Genomic DNA, 25,119 nt, shown 5'->3' on the forward strand with positions numbered 1-25,119 from the left:
AAATTATGGATAATCAGTTCATATATTAAATGTTTTTTAACCATTTTATTGGCAATGTACAGACAGGAGGAACATGCTCTCAGAATGGCAGCCAGCGCAGTTAGTGAGAGGTTGCACAATCCAAGGTGAGGCTCAGCTCGCTGCTGCCTCACCAGCTTTGCTTCTGAGTATTTGAATGGGAAATTGCGAAAATTCAGCGATTTTGAGGAAAAAATGATCAGAATTGGTTATGGTAAATGAAAAATAAATACTTTATAGTACAAACCACAGGGTGAATATAGCAATATAAATTATTTTATCATTATGTTATTTAAATCTGGAGAAACTCACACAGAGAAAAGCAGCAGTTAGAAAGTTTTATTGACCCGAAGTTCTTTGGCGCTCGGACACCGGCAGAAGTCATGCGTGCTGAGAATCGCCGTGAGCTTGGATGATCGGCTCGGGGCAAAGCTCAGGGTAGTCTTCCCCCCGGTTGGACACTGGTGGTGGAGTGGAACCTGGAGATAAAGGAGCCTGGAGGGAGTCTGGAAGATGCCCTGGAGGATGAGGGTGGAGACGGGGAGGAGGTGGGTCGAAGCGCGGCTTAAGCAGGTGGACCTGTGCTTGTTTGGCAGGAGCTCTTGCGTGGTGATTGGCTGGAGCGGCGCGACAGTCTGGTGCTGGTTGGCTGAGGCGGAGGCGTGGTAATTAATGCTGCCAGTAGGTTGAAGAGAGTCTCCCAGCTTGAATTTATGTCTATAGACTACATCACTCATATAATAGTATTAGCCAATATAATATAAATAGCCATTTAAAGAATAAATCATACTAATAAATTAACATTAACAGTAAAAAAAATTGTGAAAGGAAACCATTTATTTTTCTTATATTAAAAAAAGTTTCTTAGGGTTTTCTGTGTGTTTTATATAAATACTACAAACACAGTGTCCTGTTTTGTAGTTCTGAAACAGGAACTTCTTAGTAGAGAAATATAAAAAAATTAGTAGATGAATCGGCACATCCACACTAAATCCAGTACCAGTGCTATGCCCAAACATAACATGCAGAGAAAAGACTCAACTACTTAACTATTAAAGCCTAGAAGAAATTATAAATCAATTAAGCTCCTCTTCCTGCTGTCTCGATATAACCACAACTTTTCTTTAGAAAATTCTGCCTGCCGTTGCAAATGATCTGATCCAAATAGTAAATTCATCACTTCCATCAGGTGTTTTTCCTCAGGCTTTAAAAACAACAGGATTAAACCACTGATTAAAAAGAACAATCTGGACAAATCACTATTGAAGAATTACAGGCCAAACTCTAAAGTGCCATTCATCAGCAAAGTTATTGAAAAATCGGTTTTAATAGTATAACCAACTGCTTTAATGTCTATCAGTCTAGTTTCCATAGTACTGAGACAGCCTTTATCAAAGTGTTCAGTGACATCCATCTAAATACAGACTGTGGAAGAACCACAGTGCTGGTTCTGTTGGACCTCAGTGCAGCTTTTGACACTGTTGATCATGACATATTACTGAATCGACTGGTGAGTTGTGTATGACTCTCCGGTCCAATCCCCAACTGATTCAAATCTTACATAAAGAACAGAGATTTCTTTGTTTCAATAAGTAACTTCTCATCGAAGCGGACAGAAGTCACATGTAGTGTAACCCAAGGTTTATTCCTAGGAAAATTAGCGCAATAATATTGCTTGTGTGTTTTTTTGTCATGTCTGTCTCTCTTTCTACCAAAGAGATTGGATGACAAAAAGCTTAGTTACTCATGTTCAGATAATGGGAGGAGAGCTAAATACCAACAAAAATTAAAGGGAACTTTCAACACATGAATTCCTATTTTGCAAGTTGAAACACTTTAAAAAGGGGAAGTCTGAACTCCTGTTTGTTTTACTCTCATCACTCTGCATGAGGCATGTATTTTATTTACACCGGTGGACATATCTCTCAACAGTAATGTGACTCCATAAGCACATAGTTCTCTTTTTCTTCAGTGGAACAAAGTGATTTAGTTGGTGTCACAAGATATACCTTGAAGGTTTTATTCAGCTCCAAACAAGAAGAATCAACATATACATCAGCATCAGGACCAGTGTAGGGGACCCTATTGGCTATACTTAGTCAATAGGGTTGCTGCTGCGGGTCCTCCACTCTGACCATCCCACCACCTGTGGGCTGTCACAGTTATTAGTTATGAATTAAAGTTAAACATTTAAGGTATGTCAGGCTGCTTTGTTTCATTGACCCATATCTGCTTGGTAAATTTTTATTCAACCATGTAAGCTTTCTTTACTTATACTATCGAAATATTCATCCCCTGATGTTGCTGTGGTCAAGAGAAAGAGCTGGAGATCATCTAGAGCCTTGCAGGATCCATGGGAATTAACAGGAGTTATGATTATGTTTATACTAACCCCATCTCAAGGATTACATATTAAGTAAAAGTTAGATTTATCGGAGCAAATAAACAACTCTTGACAAAAAAGCACGCCCCTAATATGTTCAAAACTGGCATAAATTTTTAAATCTGTTTACTTGTTTATATCCCAGTTCTGTACACATGCATCTGAACTCCTGAAAAAGAAGCACATGCTTGTAGGCCTTTAAGCTCCCTACTGAACACGACGTACAGAATGAGCTGACAATTTCCAAAGTGGGTTGAAATGCTCTGCAAAATAATTCAAACATCAGTACTTACTTTCAAACTAAACACTCACTGATAATGTAAATTGCTATCATTTTGAGCTTTGTGTTTTTCACAGATCATGGACAGCTGCTGACATCCATTATTACCTGGAGATAAAAAGTGCCCCAGAGTTGTCGAAGTCACTGCATTGTGCTCGGTGAAGGGCCTCATCATGGCCGCTCATCGGATCAGAGCCAACAACAATACTTCTCTTCCTCGCTGCAAATCGGAGGGGACACTCATCGATCTCAGTGAGGGAGTGTCAGAGGCTAGTCTGACAGATGTCAAAGGTCAGCATTCCACATCATAAAATTGTGTTATTGTTGAACTTCTTTTAATTGAACTACAGATTGGAACAATTTCTATATTTTAGAATAAATTATGATGTTAAAAACATTAAATATGTTAATATGCTCTAAAAATCCATTTAAGTAAGAATTAGTTCTACATCGATAATAAACACTAAGGACTTTGATCTTGCAACTGTTCAAATATAGTTTAGGTGTACATTGCCTAGTAAAGACATTCATATTAACTAAAATGTCATGATGTAGGTTGGTGTAGTGTTGGACACAAACACAGAGAGGTGAAGGCCTCTCTGTGTTTGGGATAGGGTTAGGGTTGATGATATAAGCTTAGTTTATATCATCAAACTAAGCTTATATCATCAAGCTTAGTTTGATGATATAATGAAAGAAGATTAAAATAAATACTGAAAACTACAAAAATGCACAAACCAGGGTGAAGACAAAAATAAATCCAAAACAGTTCCAGCCAGGAGACACAAGTCAAACGCAAGAAAGGGTTTGACACGAGCAGACGTGAGGATCTGATAAGTAGTGAAAGAGAATGAGAGGATTAAGTACCAGGAGGTTGAGAGCTGGACAAAGACCAGGGCTACAGGAACACAAAAATGAGACAGATCTAAGTATCATCAAATAATGAAATTAGGAAACACAAGGCTGAAACAAAAATGACATAACTGATGAACGAAGAAAAACAGAAAACAAAATGATAACCCAAAACCCAATATAAAACTGTTCACATTTTGTAAATTTACAACATAAAAACTTCAGGGGGATTTTATCTCATAGATAACTAAGAAGAACATGTTTTCTACAAATAAAAATCTAAAAGTATTTTAAAAGTAAAAGTAAGCAAATGTGTTCAGTCCCCTTTACTTTGATAACCCTGTGCACAATTCAGTGCAACCAACTGCCTTCAGAAATTACTTAATTTGTAAATCTAGACCAACCATGTGAAATCTAATCTCAGTATGAATACAACTGTTCTGTTTCCAGTCTCAGAGGTTTGCTAGAGAACATGAGTGACCAAACAGCATCACAAAGACCAAGAAACACACCTTTGGTTTGAAATGTGAAGAGATAGTAAAAGCAGAGTAAGGTTGTAAAACAATATCCAAGCTTATTCTGTTTACTCAGTCCAAGGCATGGTGCACCTAAAATCCTATCATGACAAGATTATCTATTTTCGTCAAATAAAGTTTTTATTTTTATTTTTTGCATCTATACTGAGTGACCGGAGACGAGGCATTAATCACTCAGGAGGCCAATGGTAGCTCAAAACTCTACAACTCAGTTTGGAGAATCTGTCAATATGACAACTGTTAGCATCCACTCTAGTAGGCATGGGCTAGTATTTAAGTGACTCAGTTGTTCCTGTCACAACTTTTTTGGAATGTGTTGCAGACATCAAATTCCAAATGAGTGAATATTTAGCAAAAAAAATAAACAAATAAATAAATAAATAAAAAAACAGCAAAGTTTATCCATTTGAAGATTACATATCTTGTCTCTGTAGTGAACTCAACTGAATATAGATTTCAATTAGGGTTGTAAATCCAAATGAGAATCCTTGATAAGAATAGATTTTTACGGATGCTATCTGTGTAATTAGATAAGTATGAGTAAGAATGCCCAAACATTTCACTTGCAATGTTCAAAGCTGGTAGAGACATACTCCAAATAACTTGCAGCTGTAACTGTAGTACACGTTGGGTCTACAAAGTATTTACTCTTGGGGGCTGAACATAAAAAAACATGTTGCACTCAAAGAACATTGATCTTGCTCCAATTAAATGCATTGAAATTTGTGGTTGCAATGTGAAAAAGAAATCTGAAAGTTCAAGGGGTGTGAATACTTTTTAAACCCTTTGTATGTGAAACAACTTATTGTTTTATTCACTGATTGTATACATCACAACAGCGTGGGAAAAGAAAACCAATCTTTTTTTGCTGTCTTTTTTAGTGCCTTCTCCTAGTGCCTTACGACTGGATACCACTGCTTCATTTGGTGCTGCCAGGGAAGTTGTTGCCATAAAGGACTACTGCCCATCCAGCTTCACCACTCTCAAGTTCTCCAAGGGCGACCTCCTCTACGTTCTTGACTCATCTGGGGGAGAGTGGTGGTATGCTCACAACAATACAGAGATGGGTTACATCCCCGCAGCCTATGTGGAACCCATCAACTACAGAGACTCATCCTTCAGCGACAGCGGGATGATAGACACAATATCAGACTGTAACGAGGAGGGAGCTAAAGAAATGGACCTGTTAGGAGAGTGGACAGGAGAAATTCTAAAACCGACCACTTTTCAAAATGGAAATCCTTTTGCAGCAACCCATAGCTCTACAAATCCTTTTCTAAACAGGGGTGCTCAGAGTTCCTTTGATCAGACAATAAAAGAGAAATCAGTTGACCTTCTTCTGTTTGATACAGTCTCTTCTTCTGGCCCTAATTCTACCAGAAACACTGGAGACCATGGTTTTTCCAGCTACGTCTTTAGTTTGAACACTCTTAGTCCCACTGTGGTTGTGGGGCAAACATTTCAAAGAGACAACCCGTTTTTTAGAAGCAAGCGTTCCTACAGTCTGTCTGAACTGTCCATCCTTCAGGCTCAGACAGAAATTCCTCAAGCCTCCAACAGTTTCTTCAGAGGTCTCACAGCGCCTGCACCCGAGCAGTTCCAGACCAGGGAGGACTTCCGTGCAGCGTGGCTCACCCATCGCAAGTTGGCCAGGTCCTGCCATGACCTGGATTCACTGGGTCAGAACCCAGGCTGGGGTCAAACACAGCCAGTAGAAACCAACATTGTCTGTCGCCTGGACAGCTCAGGAGGAGCAGTGCAGCTTCCAGACACCAACATTAGCGTCCTTGTACCTGAGGGCCATGTGGCAGCAGGGGACACACAACAAATCTCAATCAAAGCTCTGCTCGACTCACCACTTGAACTGAACAGTGATCGCTGTACCACTGTCAGCCCTGTGGTAGAGATCAAACTCAGCAACATGGAGACAAAAACCACCATCACCCTGGAGATGAAAGTGTCCGTTGTTGTAAAAATGGAAAACAGACAGACGACAGCAGTCTTATGTGTGAGGAGTGATTGTAAAGAGGGGCCATATACCCCCATCCCTCAGGCCTACATCTATGGGGACACAGTTCAGGTGGGCCTGGATAACCTTGAGCCATGCATGTATGTATGTGTGGTTACCCAGGCCCTGTTTGTACTACCTGAAACCACAGTCTGGGAGCATGTTGTTAAAAAGATTACCTTAGGAGTTTATGGACCAAAACACATCCACCCATCCTTCAAAACTGTGGTGGCCATGTTTGGCCATGAATGTGCTCCAAAGACCCTGTTGGTGAACGAGGTGGGTAAACAGGCACAGTCTGCACCACCAGTTGCTCTGCAGCTTTGGGGCAAACATCAATTTGTCCTGTCGAAACCTCAAGACCTCCATGTTGAGGTTTACTCCAACATGGCTAACTATGAGGTAAAAGCCAGTGAGCAGGCCAGAGTGGTCCGGGGCTTCCAGGTTAGATTAGGCAAAGTCAGCAGGCTGATCTACATGATTTCCACTCGGAATGCTGAAGATGTTTCAGATTTCACTCTAAGAATCCAAGTGAAAGATGACCAAGATTGTATCCTTGCTCAGTTTTGTGTCCAAACACCAACACCGCCACCTAAAGCAGGTCCAAAGACATCAGTGCAGCGGCGATTCCTGAAGAAGAAGGAGTTAGGGAAAATAGTTTTGTCTCCTCTTGCTGTTGCAACCAAATACCCTGTTTTCCAGGACAGGAAAATAAACAACCTAAGGTTTGGGAAATTAATCAAAACTGTAATCAGGCAAATGAAAAACCAGTACTTGCTTGAATACAAAAAAGGAGACTTTGTAGCCCTTCTGAGTGAGGAGATGATCAAGCTGAAGGGCCAGTTGTGGACAAAAGAGTGGTACATTGGGTATTATCAGGGCAAAATAGGGCTTGTTCATGCTAAGAATGTTCTGATAGTTGGCAAGATAAAGCCCACTAATATCAGCGGGCCTGAACTTACAACCTCATTGTTACTGGAGCAAATACTGAAGCCCTGCAAGTTCCTCACATACATCTATGCCTCAGTAAGAACTATACTGATGGAGAACATCGGCAACTGGCGAGTTTTTGCGGATGCTCTTGGATACGTCAACCTGCCCCTGACGCATTTCTGCCGCACAGAGCTAGACAGTGAGCCAGAGAGGGTGGCGTCGGTCCTGGAGAGGCTAAAGGAAGACTGCAACAATGCAGAAAGCAAAGAGAGGAAGTCCTTCCAGAAAGAACTCCTGACTGTAAGTTACAGCTTTGGCATGTTCCTCTGTGGCAGTTGTTTAGTACGAAAATAAAGAACACTAATTGCTTGCTCTTGTTTTAAGCATTGGGTCTCAATTGGATACCCTTTATTCCTTCGTGGGTCCAATTAAACAGCCATATGTTTGGGAGATTTTGCTCAAACAACATCCTTTCCTCAATTTTATAATCTCTTTGCAGCTGCTTAAGGCCTCAAGCTTCAGGTGGTGATCCAATTGTACTAATTCTGCTGGGAGTGGAGTTGATAACTGCTGTGTTGGCACCAAGGTGTAATAGGACAGGAATAGGGGCCCGAGGAGCTGTGGAAAACAACAGAGTGCTTTGTTCCCCCTACCGATGTCTGTTGCTGGAGTTTCACAGTGTGCAGTTTGCATATAACATGCTGATCTGATAAATCCAGTTCATCTTATATAGACATATAAATCAACCTGGGGGGGCAGATAAACAAGCCCCAGGTTGATTTGAAAGTCTATTTCCTTCAGCCTCTCATGAGGCTGAAGGAAATAGCCTTATGTCCTGATACTTTTAAATATTAAAGAGATAGTAAGAGCTGGTATCTGCAGGCTTTGATACGTCTTGTAGGTTGGCAGTCCTTTTTGTCTATTTGATACTTTGAAAGTGCGGAGCTGACGTGGAAATGTGGATTTTTCAGTACAGCCTAAGGGATTCTCCTCCACAAATGCCTTCCACACAGTCACAGTCTGGGCTTTCTCTCCTTGACTCAGATTGTCTCCGATCGACTTTTGACCAGACCAATCAGCAAACAGAAGAAGGAGAAATCGTGAATGATGACATGAATTTTCGGTACTGTTTTAGAATTGTAGTCTGCCTGTATTTTTAACAATGGTAGCAGAGGAAGTGAACAAAGCTGTCTGTGTTTGCGACACTTCCAAATATTGAGTTAATATTAACAGCCACCTTGTTCGGCTTTGCACTTCTCTATTTGCAGTGGAGGATAGTTGTTTACAATGCAGGCCATTTCCAGTCTGCGGCACTTTCATAACGTCGCACTGGTGCACTACATACATCTCGGATGTAAAATTTAAAACTTCAACACGGTCCACATCTTCAGGAAGCAATTGTTTCTCAATAGCCAAGAGCCTTGATCCTTTGGACAAAGCAAAAAGCATAAGACCAAGACTAGTTAGAAAGCATTCCCCACTTGTAGTTTTCTCCTGTTTTTGCTTTTTTGTCAAACCCAACAAATTTCATCATCAAAGATAGCATGAGTAAACACACATTTCAATTTTATAATTACAGACTAATAATTTTATTTATTACATTTTTAAAACCATCTATATGTGGAAAAGTAGTAAACCCCTAGAGCCAATAATTGTTTTTGCCACTCTTAGCTGCTAAGCAGCAACAACTGACATCAAGCATCTGGGATCAGTGCAAAGAAGTTCTTGACATCACTGTGGATGAATCTTGGTCCACCCTTTTCTGCAGAATAGTTTTAATCAAACCACATTAGAAAGAGTTTGAATATGAATTGCTTGTTTTAAGGTAGCTCAAATCAAGTTAACTCAAATCTCAGTCAGATTTGAGTTGACAATCAGTTGTCAAGAGGTTGACTAGGTCACTCCAAAATGTTAATTTTGTTTTTTTCTTAGCCATTCAGGGGTGGATCTTGTGCTTTGGAACCTCCTTCCTGATCATGGGCTAACCCCTAATCCTAACCCATTATTTGAAAAACAATTCATGGTGCAAATAATGACCAGTGATTCACATCCTGGCACAGCAAAGCAACCACAAATCAGCACTGTAACGTCACCATGTTTGAATCTGTTCGTCTATGCTTCTGTAATGCTCTTAATTTTCACCTGTCATGGCATGCAGTTTCCAAATTGTTCCCTTTTGTCTTTTCAACCAACAGAATATTTTGTTTGACTATTTTCCTTTTCTTTGAATCATCTAAATGATCATTTAAAGAAAATGAAATGCATTTATAAAGGGGAAAATAGTTCCCATGGCATATGACTACTGTGCTGTAAAACTTGGCATCTTTTGCTTATTTTATTTAGTGTATTCCAATCTAAAACTTTAAAATCATCAGGAGAGCGTTTGTCACAATTTTACAATGTTTCACAGTCAGTGTATAATCGTCCTGAGAGTCTCTGACAGAGGTCAGATTTGTACTACAGTTGAAGTTACACAGAACAGGAACACTGTAATTTACCTAAAGTTGTAAACACTAGTTAGAACCATTTATAGACAGAGAAGCTGTGGTACGGAAGAGAACATAATAAAAGATAGTTGAAAAAAATATGCCGTCTATGAAAGGCTTTTTTCTGACATGCAACAATCCGTCCATTTTAAAATAAAAAAATCCTTTTTTCTTTTGAGAACTTTTCTGTTTTCTGGAAAAGATAAAATAAGAAGAAAATTAAAGTGAGCTTTAGTGTGCAGGCTGCAGTATAAATAGGTGCAGATGCTGTTGCATGGAATCATCTTCTCCCTTCAAATGAATGGGAATCTCTGACAGTGAAAATACACTCTCATAGTTTGCCCATGAGTGTTTTGTGGTATATTTGTAGAAAAAAGAGAAGTAGATCAAAAGCAACGTGGCTGCTCTGAGGAGTCGCTTGTGTTGCAGTGTCTGAACCGCTTTGTCTGTTGGGAAAAATGGAACATTAGTGCTGTGTGCAAACAGAGTTTAACATTTGATCAGTTAGATAAACAACCCAGTCAAAATGTGTGTTAAAATTTGATAATGTTATACATGCTAATTTACTTAAATAACATTTACGGCAGGTAAAATAATCATTGAACACATAAAATATTTTTTATAGTAAAAATATTTCTAAAGATGCTATTAACATAAAATTTCCACCAACTAATCCATACATAGAAAGAAACCAAAACAAGGTCAAAAATTAATTCATGTGACAATGTCAAATAAGAGAAACTACTGAACATGCTTACTGGTATTTATTTAATACTTCTTACAAAAGTATCTGTTGGTAATGACAATTCAAGATTCCTTCTGTATGGAGGAAAAGACAAAAGTGATTTTGAACCATTCTTCACACAAGCAGTTGTTAAATCTTCAAGGTTTCATGGGCCTCTTCTATGAACTCTGATGTTGAAAGCACTCTGTTATGCTCATACTGCATGCTACATCATGTACGATAATTAATCTGATAAATAAAGATTGATATATTTTAACCCTCCATGGTTTTAACTCCTTCAGACCCCTCGTCCACTGGAATGGACATGATATTTTTCTGGGATTAAACCAATAAAAAAAATAAGGAAATTGTTATTTGCATGGCGGATCTTACAGGTTGGTTTCTTATTAAACAAAAACACTGAAGTTTAGACTTTTAACTTGATATTAGTGAGTTTCAGGCATCAGACAAGATGAGCTTGTGTATGAAGCGAGAGTTGGGGAAGAGTAAGCATCTGTTTTCCATCAAAAATATTAATTTATGTTCATAACAGCTTAAAAAAATGACTCTCAGTATAATTTTAAGTATTTCCAGTCATAGTATTTGAAGGTATTTTGAATGTTTTTTCTATCATGAAATTGCAGGACTTTTTAAAAGTTGAGTGTCCATCCCAGTGGACATCAGGAGTTTGTGTATGTTGTACAATGCCTAATTATTCAGTGTTACCGTGCAAAGAGAGAAGCATGTATGAGGATTTTATAGCCGGTTTGTGATTTCTAAATGTTTTTATGTCATTTTATTTTTTTCAATGATGAAGTATAAACTCCCAGACTATCTTGAACTGACTGTACATCGAAAGATATCTGATCTTTAGTGCTTGGATAAATTAAAGAAGCCATACGAGAATAGGAATTAGATGGTAAATTGAGAAGTAAAGCAGTCCCAGTTTTTCAAAGTGTCTCATCCAGAGGTGTTCAAGCCATACAGTGAATCAGTGGGTGGTGTTGTCCTGCTAGATGAAATTGTTCTGTACTACACAAATATCTGGGAAAAAAGTCAGTGCCCACCAAATGCAAGTGGCCATAATACACAGGAAAAATGCACTTCTGCTGTAACACATGTAAAATCCAGCTGTGGTTTGTGCCACACTGAAACTGCTTTGAGGGTGTTCATCAAAAATGAGAGATAACATGAAAATACCCAGCAAGCTGATGCTTTATCAATGGTTTGGTAACTGTGTAATCCGTTTGCATACAAATAATATACTACAAATAATAATATGCCAATGCATTTGAAAGTTCAATGACACATTACTAAAGTCAAAACTACATTTTGTATTATATATTCTCTATTCAGACATGCACACTGATAAACAAAAACTGGTAAACATGAAACTCTATGGGAAAAGTATAGATGTTTTCAAGATTCCCAACTCATTTAGTTGAGATGTCCATTACAATGGACATTAAAAAAACATATTAAAACATGAGATAAGAAAAATGTCTCTTTTCCCCTTTATTTCTAAGCTTAAGTGGAGTAAAAATCAGCTTAGTAAAAATTTTTTGGTCCACTAGAAAAAAATTCAGGTCTGAAGGGGTTAAGAGATGAGGTCATTTAGACCCCCCCAAGTCCGAGCGTCATAAACGTGGGAGGGTTAAGTCAGTTTGAAATGTCAATCTAAAAATGGATGACTAAGTAGACATCAACTTACAACCATTGTTTGGATCCTTAAATTGTCTCCTTCAACTTCTTCCCTTAATATCAGTGCTGTCACACTGAATGCAGGCTTTGTCTTGAAATTTCACAATCTTATAGATTGTGGATATTCTTTGCAGCACAGAACTGCAAAGAATATAGTTATTGTAGTTATTGAGAAGTAGGCGCAGGAGCAGAGACAAAATATCTGTTTCTACACTGATCTGCCACTTTATTTTACACATCTTGCTCATTCTGTATTGGACCCCCTTTTGCCTTTAGAGCTGCTTTAATTTTTCAATTCAAAATTTTCCTCAGATTTTGGCCCATATTGACATGACTTAGTGCAATTCCTGCAGATTTGTCAGCTACCCATCCACAATGAGACCATCCTTGTGCAACACACCTCAAAGCTTCTACTGTAGGTTGAGAGCTTGTGAACATGGAAGACATTGGAGTTCAGTGAACTCATTGTTGTGTTTGACATTATTAGAGGTTTTTGACATGGTTTATTACCCTGCTGTAACTAGTTGTCAGAAGATGAGTACAGTGTGGTTACATAGGTCCCTCTTGAAAATGAGATCTAGATCTCAATGGATCTCAACGGAAATAAAAAAGGGGGCGCTGCACATGGTCAGCAACAATACTCGGGCAGGTTGTGGTGTTGCTTCTGAAATAAAGAGGCAATGATTTTCAGTCTGCTATTGTCCACTTTTGATTTGTCTATGGAATGCCAGTTTCTTCTGCCCATCTGTTTTAAAGTTCTACACATTTTGTATTCAGAGATGATATTCCACATAGCATTGCCTTTCTATTAACTGGAACTAGTTTTACCATTCTTTCCTGACCTTTGTTATCATCATCATAAAAGTTTATCCTCACAACTGTTGCTTACTGGATGCTTTCTCTTTTTCAGATCATCTGGACCATTGGGACCAGAAACAATAATTATCAGCCTTGAAAATATTTTTTGGATGCATAGAGGATCTCACACACAGTGTGTGAAAGCAGTTGAAGAAATGCACAATAAGTGCTTCGGTGAAATTTCATACTGACTTAAGAATCTTAGCTTTACTAAGTAAACATCAGACTCTGTGCGTTTTCCTTTGAGAATGTAGATCCTTACCTTTACTGAGATTTTAAAGGATGTCCAACAAAAGTACACTGGACATAGTAGCCATACAGAAGAAAGAAAAATGTGTAACCTGTAGCCTCATATTTAGTACAATTGTATGCATGAACTATGTGTGGTAGGCTCTTCGTCCTGTCTGCTATTTGGTACTGGCACCAGATCTTGGGGAATCGGAGCCAGCAGCTGGCGCTCATGCCACCCTGGGCGGTTGCCCATATCAGAAATCACCACTGCTTTCAGTCTTTTTTAGTTTTTATACTCCAGTTTTTTAATTAATAGATTAGAAAATTACACTCTAGAAGGTGTTTTTGGCTGTAGTTCATTTTATGGACTTATTTACATTAATTTTTCACTTAGTTCATTTGATTTTTTGATGACAACTTACTTTTTTGCGTTCAATTAACTTAAAAGTTACAAATCTAACTAACTTAAATTACCTTAAGGAACTTTTTACTTTGACATTACTTGAAACAATTGAGTACAATGACAGTACCCTATGTCTAACCAACTCAGTTTATTATGATCATCCAATTCATTAAGTTTATCCAACTCAGTTTACAAAGTTTTTAGAATTTAATTCTGTAAATGTGTCAAGGACTAAGGTCTTCTTATGTGAGTTATGCTCTACCCCCACGCTACCACATCGTGTACAGCATCTGTCCCTGGTCAAGCTTATGTCAGACATCAGAAGCTTATGTAGAAACAGCATTGAACTTAATTGTTTCAAATACTCTTCTCAGAGTGCACTCTCAAAAGTGTATTTGAAACAATTAAGTTCAATGCCACGTTTGTGTATGACGTCTGATGTCAGGACTCACCAGGGTGCTGTGGTGGTGCAAGAGTAGAGCACAACCCACATAAGGAGACCTTAGTCCTCAGTACGGGTGTCCTGAGTTCGATTCCAGCCTGATGACCTTTGCTGCATGTCTTTCCTCTCTGTCATTACCCACTTTCCTGTCTAAATACTCTCAAACAAAGGTTGCCTCAGCCAAAAAATCCTGGTAAAAAAAGAGATTATTTGTTTCCTTATTTATTTGAGTAAGACTGATTTAAATTTGTCATTTTAAACACACTTAATAAATTCAGTTAAAAAAACGTAATAAATTGAGTTGGATAAACTTAATGAATTGACTTAGATAATCATAATAAATTGAATTGAATAGACAGCTTGAGTTTGTTAAACTTAATGAATTAAGTTGAGTAAACTTAATTGAATGACTTGCTACCAACTGAAGCAATTCAATTAAACTGGTTCAACAAATTTCCTTTTACCTTGTAGTTGATAATTATTTCAATAATCATGTATAATGCTGCAGTATGTGACTTTTATAAAGAATATATTTTTACATATTTGTTATGAGACAATCAGTGAAAAGATGGATCTCCTTCACCTTCACAGAAAGACCATTTTTCAGCCGTCATCTGTGGCTATGCTAACTAGCTTAAGCATTCACAACAATTTGTCAGATGCTGCCATATATGCTATACAATCATAATCCAAGGAAGATCTCATAAGTGCCTGATAAACTTCCAACAATGCACTTTTTGAAGAGACCAGACAGACATCTTAGCAAATTAACTCGTTTCTGTATTTATCATCAAAAATAATTTCCCGGGCGTGCCGTGGTGGTGTAGCGGTTAGCGCGACTCGTATTTGGAGGCCTTGAGTCCTCGACGCGGCCGTTGCGGGTTCGACTCCCGGACCCGACGACATTTGCCGCATGTCTTCCCCCCTAACCTCCTTATTACTGTTATCGTCTGTGAGATATATTTCTTCTTGCTACCAACTGAACAAACATTTGACACTTCAACAGTATTATTTTGTCTTTTATCTGAAAACAGTGTCTGTTTGAGCAGGATTACTATTGCAACAACACTACATCAGTAGGGTAAAACTAACCTGTCTCACGATGGTCTAATCCCAGCTCACGTTCCCTATTAGTGGGTGAACAATCCAACGCAATTAATTATTGCTCAAAAGGTCTTGCCATACAAGTTTATTCCTATGTATTTACTTTAGTTTCTTAGTTCTTGCATTTTGCTCTTCATTCATTTCCATTTAGTTTTCTTTGATTAGTATTATCCTGTCTTGGTTTATTGTTATGTCATCTTTAGTTTCTTTCCTGTTGCTAGTTTTATTTTATCGTTTGTATTGACGCTCACCACCAGTAATTTTTACTCCTTATGCCATTCACCTGCTGCGCCGCCTCATCATTATGAGTTTCACTTGATCTGCCACTATAAGCTCTTGATTTTTCACTGTTCACTGCCGGATTCTCTGATCCTGATTCACAGTTCGTTTCTTGCTCCATTCTATGTCCCGGTCTTGTGCGCAATTCTGTTTCCCTGCGAAAATCTGTACCCCCTGTGTCCGGAGCGCGCATTACAGCCAGAGAGGCAGATCTGACATCAAAACATTTGATGTCAGAATTCTTTCACACAACTCCAGATGATTTTCTCTTGATATCCAACTGGAGTCTCATACTTTTAAAAGCTTAACCCAGAAGTTATCAGCAGTGTGGTAAAATTGTAGTGATTCATTCAACTGAAACTCCCCTTTTTTACAATCAAATCAATCAAATTTTATTTGTATAGCACATTTCAGCAGCAAGGCATTTCAAAGTGCTTTACATCATTACAAACACAGAAACACAATGCAAGATAGAATCAATCATTAAGTCAAGTTCCATCAATAAATTTGTAATTGATTACATTTCAAATACAATTCCAAACAGGTGGGTTTTTAGTTGAGATTTAAAAGAAGTCAGTGTTTCAGCTGTTTTACAGTTTTCTGGGAGTTTGTTCCAAATTTGTGGTGCATTACATCAGTCATGGCCATGAATGTCATATTAATTTTGAACTAGAAAGGATTGGTTTGAACTTATGTTTTTTCATGGTGGACCAACAATCCAACAAAGTTGGGAAATAAATTTAAAAAAATAAGTTTTGGGGGTATTAAGTTTTAGAGTCCAGACTCAGTTTCTGTCTTTTTTTTTTTTTTTTTTTTTTTTAAGATTTTTGAGCTCAAAGCAGCTATTATTTGGGAGTGATTAGACAGGAAATTAGGTAATGAAAGACGGAGAATTGAGTTAAAGGTCACCGGGCCGGGACTGGAACCTGTGACATCCACATCAAGGGCTGAGTCAGTAACATAAAAAAATGAGCCAGTCAATGAATGCTGTCAGCTGTCAATCTAATGGTTTCAGTGCTGTACCTCAATCGGTCTTGATGATACTACCCCTGAAGGAGGTACTAAAATGTCAGAACAGCTGGGCTGAGCCGCGCCAGACCGCGACTGTACCGGTTAGAGGCGGGCAAGTGGAAAAGCGCCTTAGGTGTCTTGTTCTCACATGATTTGAGGATAAAGTAGGACATAGACCGATTGAGTTTTTTTTCTGTTATGCAGAGGTACAGCTCAAAGTAGAGATGCTCCTTCATAACCTTCAAAAGAGTCTGTTAAGCTAGTCCAGGCATCTAATCAGGTTACTCCATGGGCACCTGCTTTTGGAGGTTTTCCAGGCATGTTGCAATGGGAGGAGACTCCAGAAAAACCCAGAATTCGTTGGAAGCTCTCTGTTTCTCTTTTGGCCTTGGAACGCATAGGAATGTTGTAAGATATCCCAATGCAACATTCCTTCCTGCCAAGAATGTTTGAGGTTCTCTCCTGGCCTTTTTGCCTTTGTGATCTCATTTAAGGTAAGCAGAAGACAATAGAGAGATGGAGATATCAGGTGCACAAAAGTAAGAAATATGCTAAAAACTAGAATCCTCAATATACTTGGTTGTTCTGCATTCAAGCTTCAGGCTTCTGACTGGATATTCCTGAAAAAAATGGTAGTATTTCTTTTTATTAATGCTATGGTTCCTGATCTGAAGCTTACTTCTTAAATACCCAATAAATTAGAGGTAAGGCTTTTCCAAAAGCTTAATGGTAGTTCACTTCATTTATCACTTATTATTAATGCTGCTAAATGTGATTTAATGGTTTCAGCATACATAAATTAAAAGATTGTAAAATGAAATGTAAGATTTTAAGGAGCTGGCAAGTTTATTTTGTAAGAGTTCAAAGAACAGTATTCATAGTTAGATTGTTTTGTTACCACATCTACAATCTGATGCTCTGAGTTTAATCTTTAAGTTTGTTCACAAATACAAATTAGTAAACTGCAATTATAACTGATTGTTTTTAGGTTGGCCAATTAAGATTTCACTAAATTTAACACAGAATAACAACCATAAGGAAGATCGTGAAGCACCGCCTCACAGGGCGGGCATCAAAAAGCTAACATACCAATCAGGCACAAGTTGGGCGGGTTAAAGTAAAGGAAACCAGATACAACATTCAAAGCATGATGAAGAACAGCAAGCAAAACATTCAGAGTGTATGTAGTAGAATATCAGAGTACAGGAGATACAGTATGGAAGATCGGACTGAATCAAGACATTGTCCACAAGATTTCTGCAAAATAAATATTTTCATAGTATATTTCAATCATTCCGTTCATACAGTTTAGGCTCCCTGAAAAGGAGAAATTACCTGTTAGAGAAAGTATAAATATTTTTGATTGCTTTGAGTATGATGATATTTTACTTAATCTGACTGATATGATCTTTTTTAATGCATATGACTGCTTTGCATTTATCATTTGTAAGATTTAGTAATGGAACCCTTATCAGCAACTAGAAGTGTATTGTATTTTTTTTTAGGTAAAGTGTACCAATAGCAAACTTAGTCAATATTCTTATAAGTTGGACTAGTTGTCAGAAGATGTAAGTAAGTCTTCATGAGAGAGGGTATTTAAGAAAAAAAACAGATTCACTGATTGAACTGTTGGTTGATATGGAGCATATATTTGAATTTGTGCAAGAAACATCAATAGCCTGAATGGTCATTCAATTTGATAAATATTTACACAGGCCATCATTCAATAAATCTATAAAAATCCAAATGCACACATCAAAACATCAAATTTAAATAAATAATAATAATTGTATGAAATATTTTAATACATACTGCCGGTATAAACTAAGTACTAACTCTGCTTTTATATTTTAGAGTACATCTAAAGTTAGACTTTTATGTTTGATTCTTAAGTTTAAAGTTAAATCTAAAATTACAATTTAAAATATCTCCAGATAAGATTGAAATAACTCTGCAAATAAAACCTTGTCCTTCTGGCTAAGTTCAAACAATCAGAGCTAAGGTAGCAACTCGTTTTACATCACTAAAAAGCAGGAGAGGAAGCAGATTGTTTATCCCGCAAAGGAACAGTAGGGGGTGTCTTCCAGACTCACCAAGAACAATTCAGGGCAGTGATAAAGAATTACAATAAGTCGTTAACATCTGCTCATGACATCAATAGCTATTACCCGCTGCGATTAACATATAAACCCTCCCTAAGCCCCACTTCCACATTTTCATATTCATATTCATAACCTGTCATAAATTTTGATTGAAGGGTGTATCTAATCTCTCTGGCACTCTTAAATCATGGTGTAAACATTCACATGGAATAGGATTTTGCAATCATTATCAATAACAACATTAGATTTTTTCTGAGATAAATCCAGATGCCGCTGGATGCCATTGTGCTTTCAATTTGCTGTGCTTCTGTTGGTGAAGATTGAGGGGAGTTAAATTTTCGTAATTTTGACAAAAGCTATAGAGTCTTGAATTGGCCTTGTCTCAGTTTGTTAAACGAGACTGAAACTGAGCCAACAATTAAAGACCGGGAAAAAAACGAGTAGAGACTGGTCAGCCACCAATATGTCTTCTGTCAGTTTCTAGTCACTAGCTCATTTCTTGGTGCAAATATTGTAAATAGAAGACACTACTTTAAAGCTTTTACTTAAACAATGAGCAAATAACCAACTGTCAATTTGTGTGAATCTTGTCTAACTCCTTCAGTTATTCTTCCTCCAGTTGTTGCAAAGATACAGTTGTACTGACAGCAATACCAAAGTCTCAAACTGGAAACTACAACATTCGTTGTATCGTTTTTTTTTCACTATTTCTCAGCGCTGCAGCAGAATCTTTGACCCCTGTGGAGTACTTGCAGTGAAATCAGATAGAACTGGGGAGTAATAAAAACTTCCTATTCCATGAAAGGATTCTGAAGACTCATTAGCCGTGATTAGCTCTCAGTTCTATCATCTGGCCTCCATTTTGTCTACAATTTTTTCTCCTCTTCTTTGGCCTTCTTCACTTGCTGCGCCTCCTTCTTCTGAGGCTGGGTGGGAGCATTTGCTGCTTTTACAATAATTGACAAAATTATTGTAAAAGCCTGCAACTCTCAGGAGATGCAGGCTGATTTCAGGAGGTGGTCCAGGGCTGGTTTACAATACCCAAGAAGAGTTTAAATGGATTCTCGATCTTTAATTTTTTCAAGGTTTTGGTTCCAACGTTGCTTTTCACAAAACAAAAGAGATCAGGAAAATGGTTAAGTGCAGAAGTGGGGAAGGAACACAATTTCAAAAGCCACGTTATAGTTTAGATGGAGGGGTTGGTAAGAGGACAAGTCAGGTGGAAAATGAAGATGGAATGGAAACACAATAAAGAGGAGTCTGGAGTGAGAAGATTGGGTGTCAGTATAGTAGCAGAGGAGTAAAATGGAAGCCAGATGACAGACAAAATAAGTTATTTATCAAAAAGTGTCTCTGCATGTCAGAGGCAGGGTTCGCAGACATACAGGGGGTGTTAGTGTGTGTGTATTTGTGTATGTGGCCACCTCTGATTGAAACACCCGCTTTGCTCATTTCCACTCCAGCATAATTTCTGAAAACATGTCTGGAGGAATTCTCAAGTTGTTGCGACAAGTGATGATTTATATGTTTGGGAGCTGCACTGATGCCGAGCTGGTGGAAGAAATCTGTGGCATTTAACTACACATTCACACATGCTCTGTTAGCCACATAACACTGAGACCAGTTGACATTTTGGAAAAATACAGCACAGTGTTTTAATTCTTCCACAACAGTGAAGTCTTGAGTTTCTAGAGTTGTTTGCTTTTTTTGTTTGCAACATCAAGTGATTCCAGCTCAGAATTATTCAGTGCTTAATACTTTACAAGAAACCATTAAAGTTGACACCAGATCTTTTTTAAACTTGAAGATGGACCTTAGTTTTGCACTAATCAATTTTGTGCTGGACTGAGATTGTAAAATGTCTATTAGACAGCAGCCCCACATGTTGTTTTAGTTGGTGTCAGACTGCATGAAATCCAGAATGCCCTTTGTAGCACATTGGTAGAAGGTAAAAGATGCTGCACTTCAAAGAAGGGGGGGTGGGGGGGGGAGTGGTGCTATTGTCAGATTTGTAGAATTCTACTCCAACATAGTACTCACATGTTCCATTACATTAGTTCTGATTTGTTCTTTTTCTAGACTCTTTTTCAGAATTCTTCAGTTGAGGCATTGTATGTTTGGTTTCTACTCTGGTTTTGGATGCTGTGGAACTAGTAGGATTTTTGATCTTATTTTTTCACTTTCAGGCAGTTGTTATAGATGACCAAAGCTAACCTAACTAAAACGAAAAGCAGAAATATATATATTTTGTTTAGCCTTTCCCTTACTCATGTGTTTTCATCAAGAAATGTATATACAGTATATTTTTCAAGAAATTTATATATTTTGTATTTCCTTTTCTTTATACATGGATATTTGTTTTTACATGTCCTTATGTCCTCTTTTTAGATTGTCATATGCATTTCTGCCTCATTATGCAAATGAGGAGCGGAGGTGTTTTAAGGCCTCGACTATTGGTTGCTCACCATCACACTATGCAAAGCTCAAATCTGCTTTACTGGCTTCAACAACATTGGCAAACTACGACCAGTTTATCAGTGAGCTGAAGCTTAGCAACTTTATTAGAAAATAATGTTATAATTCTTTATTATTACTATTTTTATTATTATTGTTTGTCCCCCATTTTACTGTCTTCTGTTATTTTTTAACAATTTTTGCTATTTCTACTTATACTTATTTTGCTATTGAACTTATACAATATTCTGCTACTTCTGCTGTTGGTAGCTATTATTTTTTTGGTATTGTTATCTTCAACAATTGATAAAATATTAAGCTTATATTACATATTTTGGCTACATTGAAATCAATGGAATATAGCCAAAATTCTACAAAATCTGCTCTTTTCACAATTAACTACTTCCACATACTTTCACCCAGAAACACCATTCAAATGTTAAAATGTTGTGGTATCCTTTGGCTACCACCGTATAATTCAACTTTTTAACATTTTCTTTTTACTAATTTTATATAATCCCTCCTTTTTTTGGCATTATGCTCATAATTCATCTTTATGATGGATTCCAATGATACCATAGTCCCAAAGTGTACCACTCTAAATTTTGGGAAATTCTGCTACTTCCCAAACAGCTGTGGTTCATGCACTCAATTTTCACGTTTTCTACACATATTATACATTATTGTACATCAAAACGTTGGAATCTATGTCTGGATTCAGCATGGACTCGATGCAACACTCATCAATTCTGGACTCTAGCAAATCAATCCACAGGTCCGAGGTCTCACCAAATTATGAGTAGGATACTATATTGAGAGACAAAGAAATCACAAGAACGCAGTTGTATTCTGATATGTTTCCATAATGTCATATGTCCTAAACGATGCAATGTAGACATAAGCTTTGTATGAGTTTCTCTTCAGACCTTCCTGATGCTCATGATACGGTCATTATTTTGATACTTGCTGCAGTTTTTCCATGAAATTAGTCTCTTCCAGTGCACCAAATAAGCTTTTCACTAAAACTGATGAAAGCCCAAATTTCCAAAGTCATACACATTTTTACATCGTCACAGCCCATAGGCCGATTGTGATACACACATAAAACAAATCATGATTATTCACAGAACTGTTCTAATACCTACGGTGCAAGTATTATATCAATAGCCCTTATTAGAGGTCGACCGATACATCAGCCGACATATATTTTTGGCCTATACTTGTGTTGTTTTTTGGGGGGGAGTTTGTATTGGCATTGGCCGGTATGCGCATTAATTTGCAGATCTATTCACACATTAAGCAGCCATGCCGTGAGATCACATGCCCCATGGATACATTGAGCTGTTATTGTTGTAAGACTCAGTGCCAACAACAGCAAGAGTACATTTTCCACTTTCCATGTATTTTTAACTGCTTAATTTAGCTGTTAAAGCCACTGTCTCACTGTGAACGAGAGGGAACAGCAGTGTGTATCTGTTTCCCTCTAGCTCAGACCCTGAAATTCACTGCGGGATTGCAGGCATTGCACATTTTCTAATCGATTTTCTCAGGTCTACAGTAGTTTTTATAATGTGGGAAACTAGAACTAGAAACCAGTAATGTCTGTAACAACCTAAATCCTTGTTTCCTCCGGCAGGTAGTGTCATGGTAACATTGAAAAGCAGCCTGAAGTGTCAGGCTAACTGGCCCAGAATATTTCTGTGGCTTAGCAGTGGTGAAATCTGCAGCTCCATTTAGAAAAACTAGCCGACAATACAAAATATCAACTTCCTTAAACCCCTCTTCCTGCAGTTACAACCAGTGTTAACAAAGAGGATATATTGATTGAATAGTTAGTCCAACACGCAGTTCAAAATAAGACCATTAATATAAATGATTAGTTACTTGAAGAATTCTTCACAGTCAACAACCTAAGTTTACAAAACAGCCAAGTAAAGTAGTGCTTTTGAATTTATTCTGAAAAATTAATATAGGAGAAGCTAAATGCAGTAAATGTCTTCAAATGCAGAAAACCGGTCAGGACATTCTCTATTGCCCACTGACTTTAACCCACCCACTCACCCATCCATCCATCCATCCATCTTCTTTACATCCTTGTCTCTAATGGGGTCGGGAGAGGTGCTGGTGCCTATCTCCAGCGAGACATTTTGGGCAAGAAGCAGAGTACAGGTCGCCAGTCTGTCGCAGTGACTTTAATCTGTTAGCTTTATTGTTGGATTAAATAAAATACAGGGACAAAATACATCAGGGACAGCTCACAAAATTGACTTGCGCAGCAATCATCTGCATTGACTGTGTGCACATTTAGTGGTGGATTTATAATCCTTTTAAGATGACTGCCATGACGCCCCTGTTTGCAACAGAAGTTATACAAGTATCAGCCAATAAATTAGAGCTTACCTTTCCTGGAGGAATTTTGTGCACGCCATTTATTTCAGAGAAGAAGAAAAAAAACACCTGTTAGTTGTTTAGAGTCAATTGTGTTGAATATTGGAGGTCCCAGCTCCGTAAACTTTGTTGAGTGAAAAAGAAATGAAAGAGAATCAATATGTAAAAGGACAGGAAAGGTGGTCACAGTTGTTAGGAATTTAGCTAAAAATAAAGGAAAATTCTGGAAGAAAACCTGCAGACATTGAAAATTTATGTTCACATATGCTTCATGCATTCTGACTGAGCTTGAGCTGTTTTGCAAACAGGAATAAGCACTGTCTCAGTCTCCAGATTTGCAAAGCTATTTGTTTTTAGATTTGTCAAGAGTGTCTGTTCTTGGCAGATAAATTTTACTAGAACTACTCAGTAGCACTTAATGTAGGAGCAGGAAATGTTCACTTTACTTTTGGCAGAATTTTGCTATTTAGTTATCCAGTAACGAAGCAAAGTTCTTCTTCCCCTTCAATGTTCATAGATCCAGAGGCAAACAAACAATCTTTGACTCCACAGTGTTCTACTAGTGAAACTGATAGACTTTTGTCTGAACTGCTCTTCATTTTGTTTCTCTTAGCTCGGCATTCCTGCAGAGCAGAAATTATTATGCAATTGGCTCACAGCTGACACGATCTCATTCTCTGGTCTTGTCTCATCTCAAGAACAAGTGAGACTTTTGGAGCATGGAGTTTACATTCCTCACTCACCCCTTTTCCTCCCCACCTCCCTCATCCTGTCTCTTAATATCCTGTCATTCCACACATTCCTACACATTGAGTCAAGGCCCAAATTAGAACATTAAAGTCACCTTTGCTCTGTTGAATTGAAGCATAATGATTATGTGACAGAATCTCTTTGAGACCTGTCTGTGTTGAGGCCAGAGGAAGTACTTTTAGGAAAGAGGGGCACTTTTGAGAAGTGTGGATTTGTGAGAAGCTGAAAAAGCTTATTTGAAAGGAATACTTGAGTTTATATATTTTGATAAAGGTGAAATGTTACTCCTTTCAAGAACAAGATATGAGCAATAAGAAATTACTAAATTTACTTCCATTAAACCTACTTGATTCAGTTTTTTTTGTCTGAAGCTGTTTGTTTCTTTGCAGGCTTTGCTGAAGATGGATTGTCAGGGTCTTGTGGCCAGAATTGTCATGGACTTTGTCCTCCTGACCACTGCCGTGGAGGTGGCCGGACGATGGAGGGACCTAGCCGAGAAGCTGACCAAGATTTCCCGCCAACAGATGGACGCCTATGAGGCACCGCACCGTGACAAGCATGGCGTAATGGACAGTGAAGTAGGCCTGTTGGAACCTGTTCATTGCTAAAGTATCCATTTAATGTTTTCACATTCAATTCAGTTCCAAAACAAAAGGGATTAATCAGCTCACAGACACAAATTTTGATGTATTCTATTGAAGGTTTGTGACAAACCGACACACAACAGAGTTTAAAAAGATACACTTGATGTGGTAGTTGATGAGGTATAATATTTTAAGTGTCATCTATTTCGTCTATTTGCTGGCTAATAAATGTTTGGCCAATTAAAAGACATTAGCATTTCAATGAGTTAAAGTCAGATTTATTCCCCAAGATTTTGTTGATAATAGTTTGCTTAACTCAAGCATTTGTGCTTAATGTACAGTAAAAGTTAAAAGGAACAGTATATAATATGTAAAAAAAAGTAATCTTTTATGATAACATAGAAAGACAGGAAGAGATAAGATAAGATAAGATTTATTGTCATTGTCATCAACAGATTACGAGATTGAGATTTGCTCGACTCGAGTTAAGATGCAGGTTATGTGTATATACATAATATACAAAGATAAAGAAATACATAGTACAAAATGAGAAATAAATAGACATCAGAAGATGGTTGCAGCGCCTGGAGGT

General features: G+C 37.8%; 1 protein-coding gene across 2 annotated transcripts in view; it reads left to right on the forward strand.

Annotated features, from left to right (window-relative positions):
* LOC102227822 (SH3 domain-binding protein 4) overlaps positions 1–25,119 on the forward strand; it is a 68,564-nt gene that overhangs the window by 39,665 nt on the left and 3,780 nt on the right. For both annotated transcript variants that reach the window (XM_023336904.1, XM_023336903.1), the window contains 3 exons: positions 2,759–2,972; positions 4,951–7,310; positions 24,333–24,521. In XM_023336904.1, coding sequence (XP_023192672.1) covers positions 2,855–2,972; positions 4,951–7,310; positions 24,333–24,521 — 2,667 coding nt within the window. In that variant the 5' untranslated portion in view covers positions 2,759–2,854. The remainder of the gene's footprint in view (positions 1–2,758; positions 2,973–4,950; positions 7,311–24,332; positions 24,522–25,119) is intronic.

Source organism: Xiphophorus maculatus, chromosome 7, assembly GCF_002775205.1.
Source record: "Xiphophorus maculatus strain JP 163 A chromosome 7, X_maculatus-5.0-male, whole genome shotgun sequence".
In the NCBI taxonomy this organism is placed as follows: Eukaryota; Metazoa; Chordata; class Actinopteri; order Cyprinodontiformes; family Poeciliidae; genus Xiphophorus; species Xiphophorus maculatus.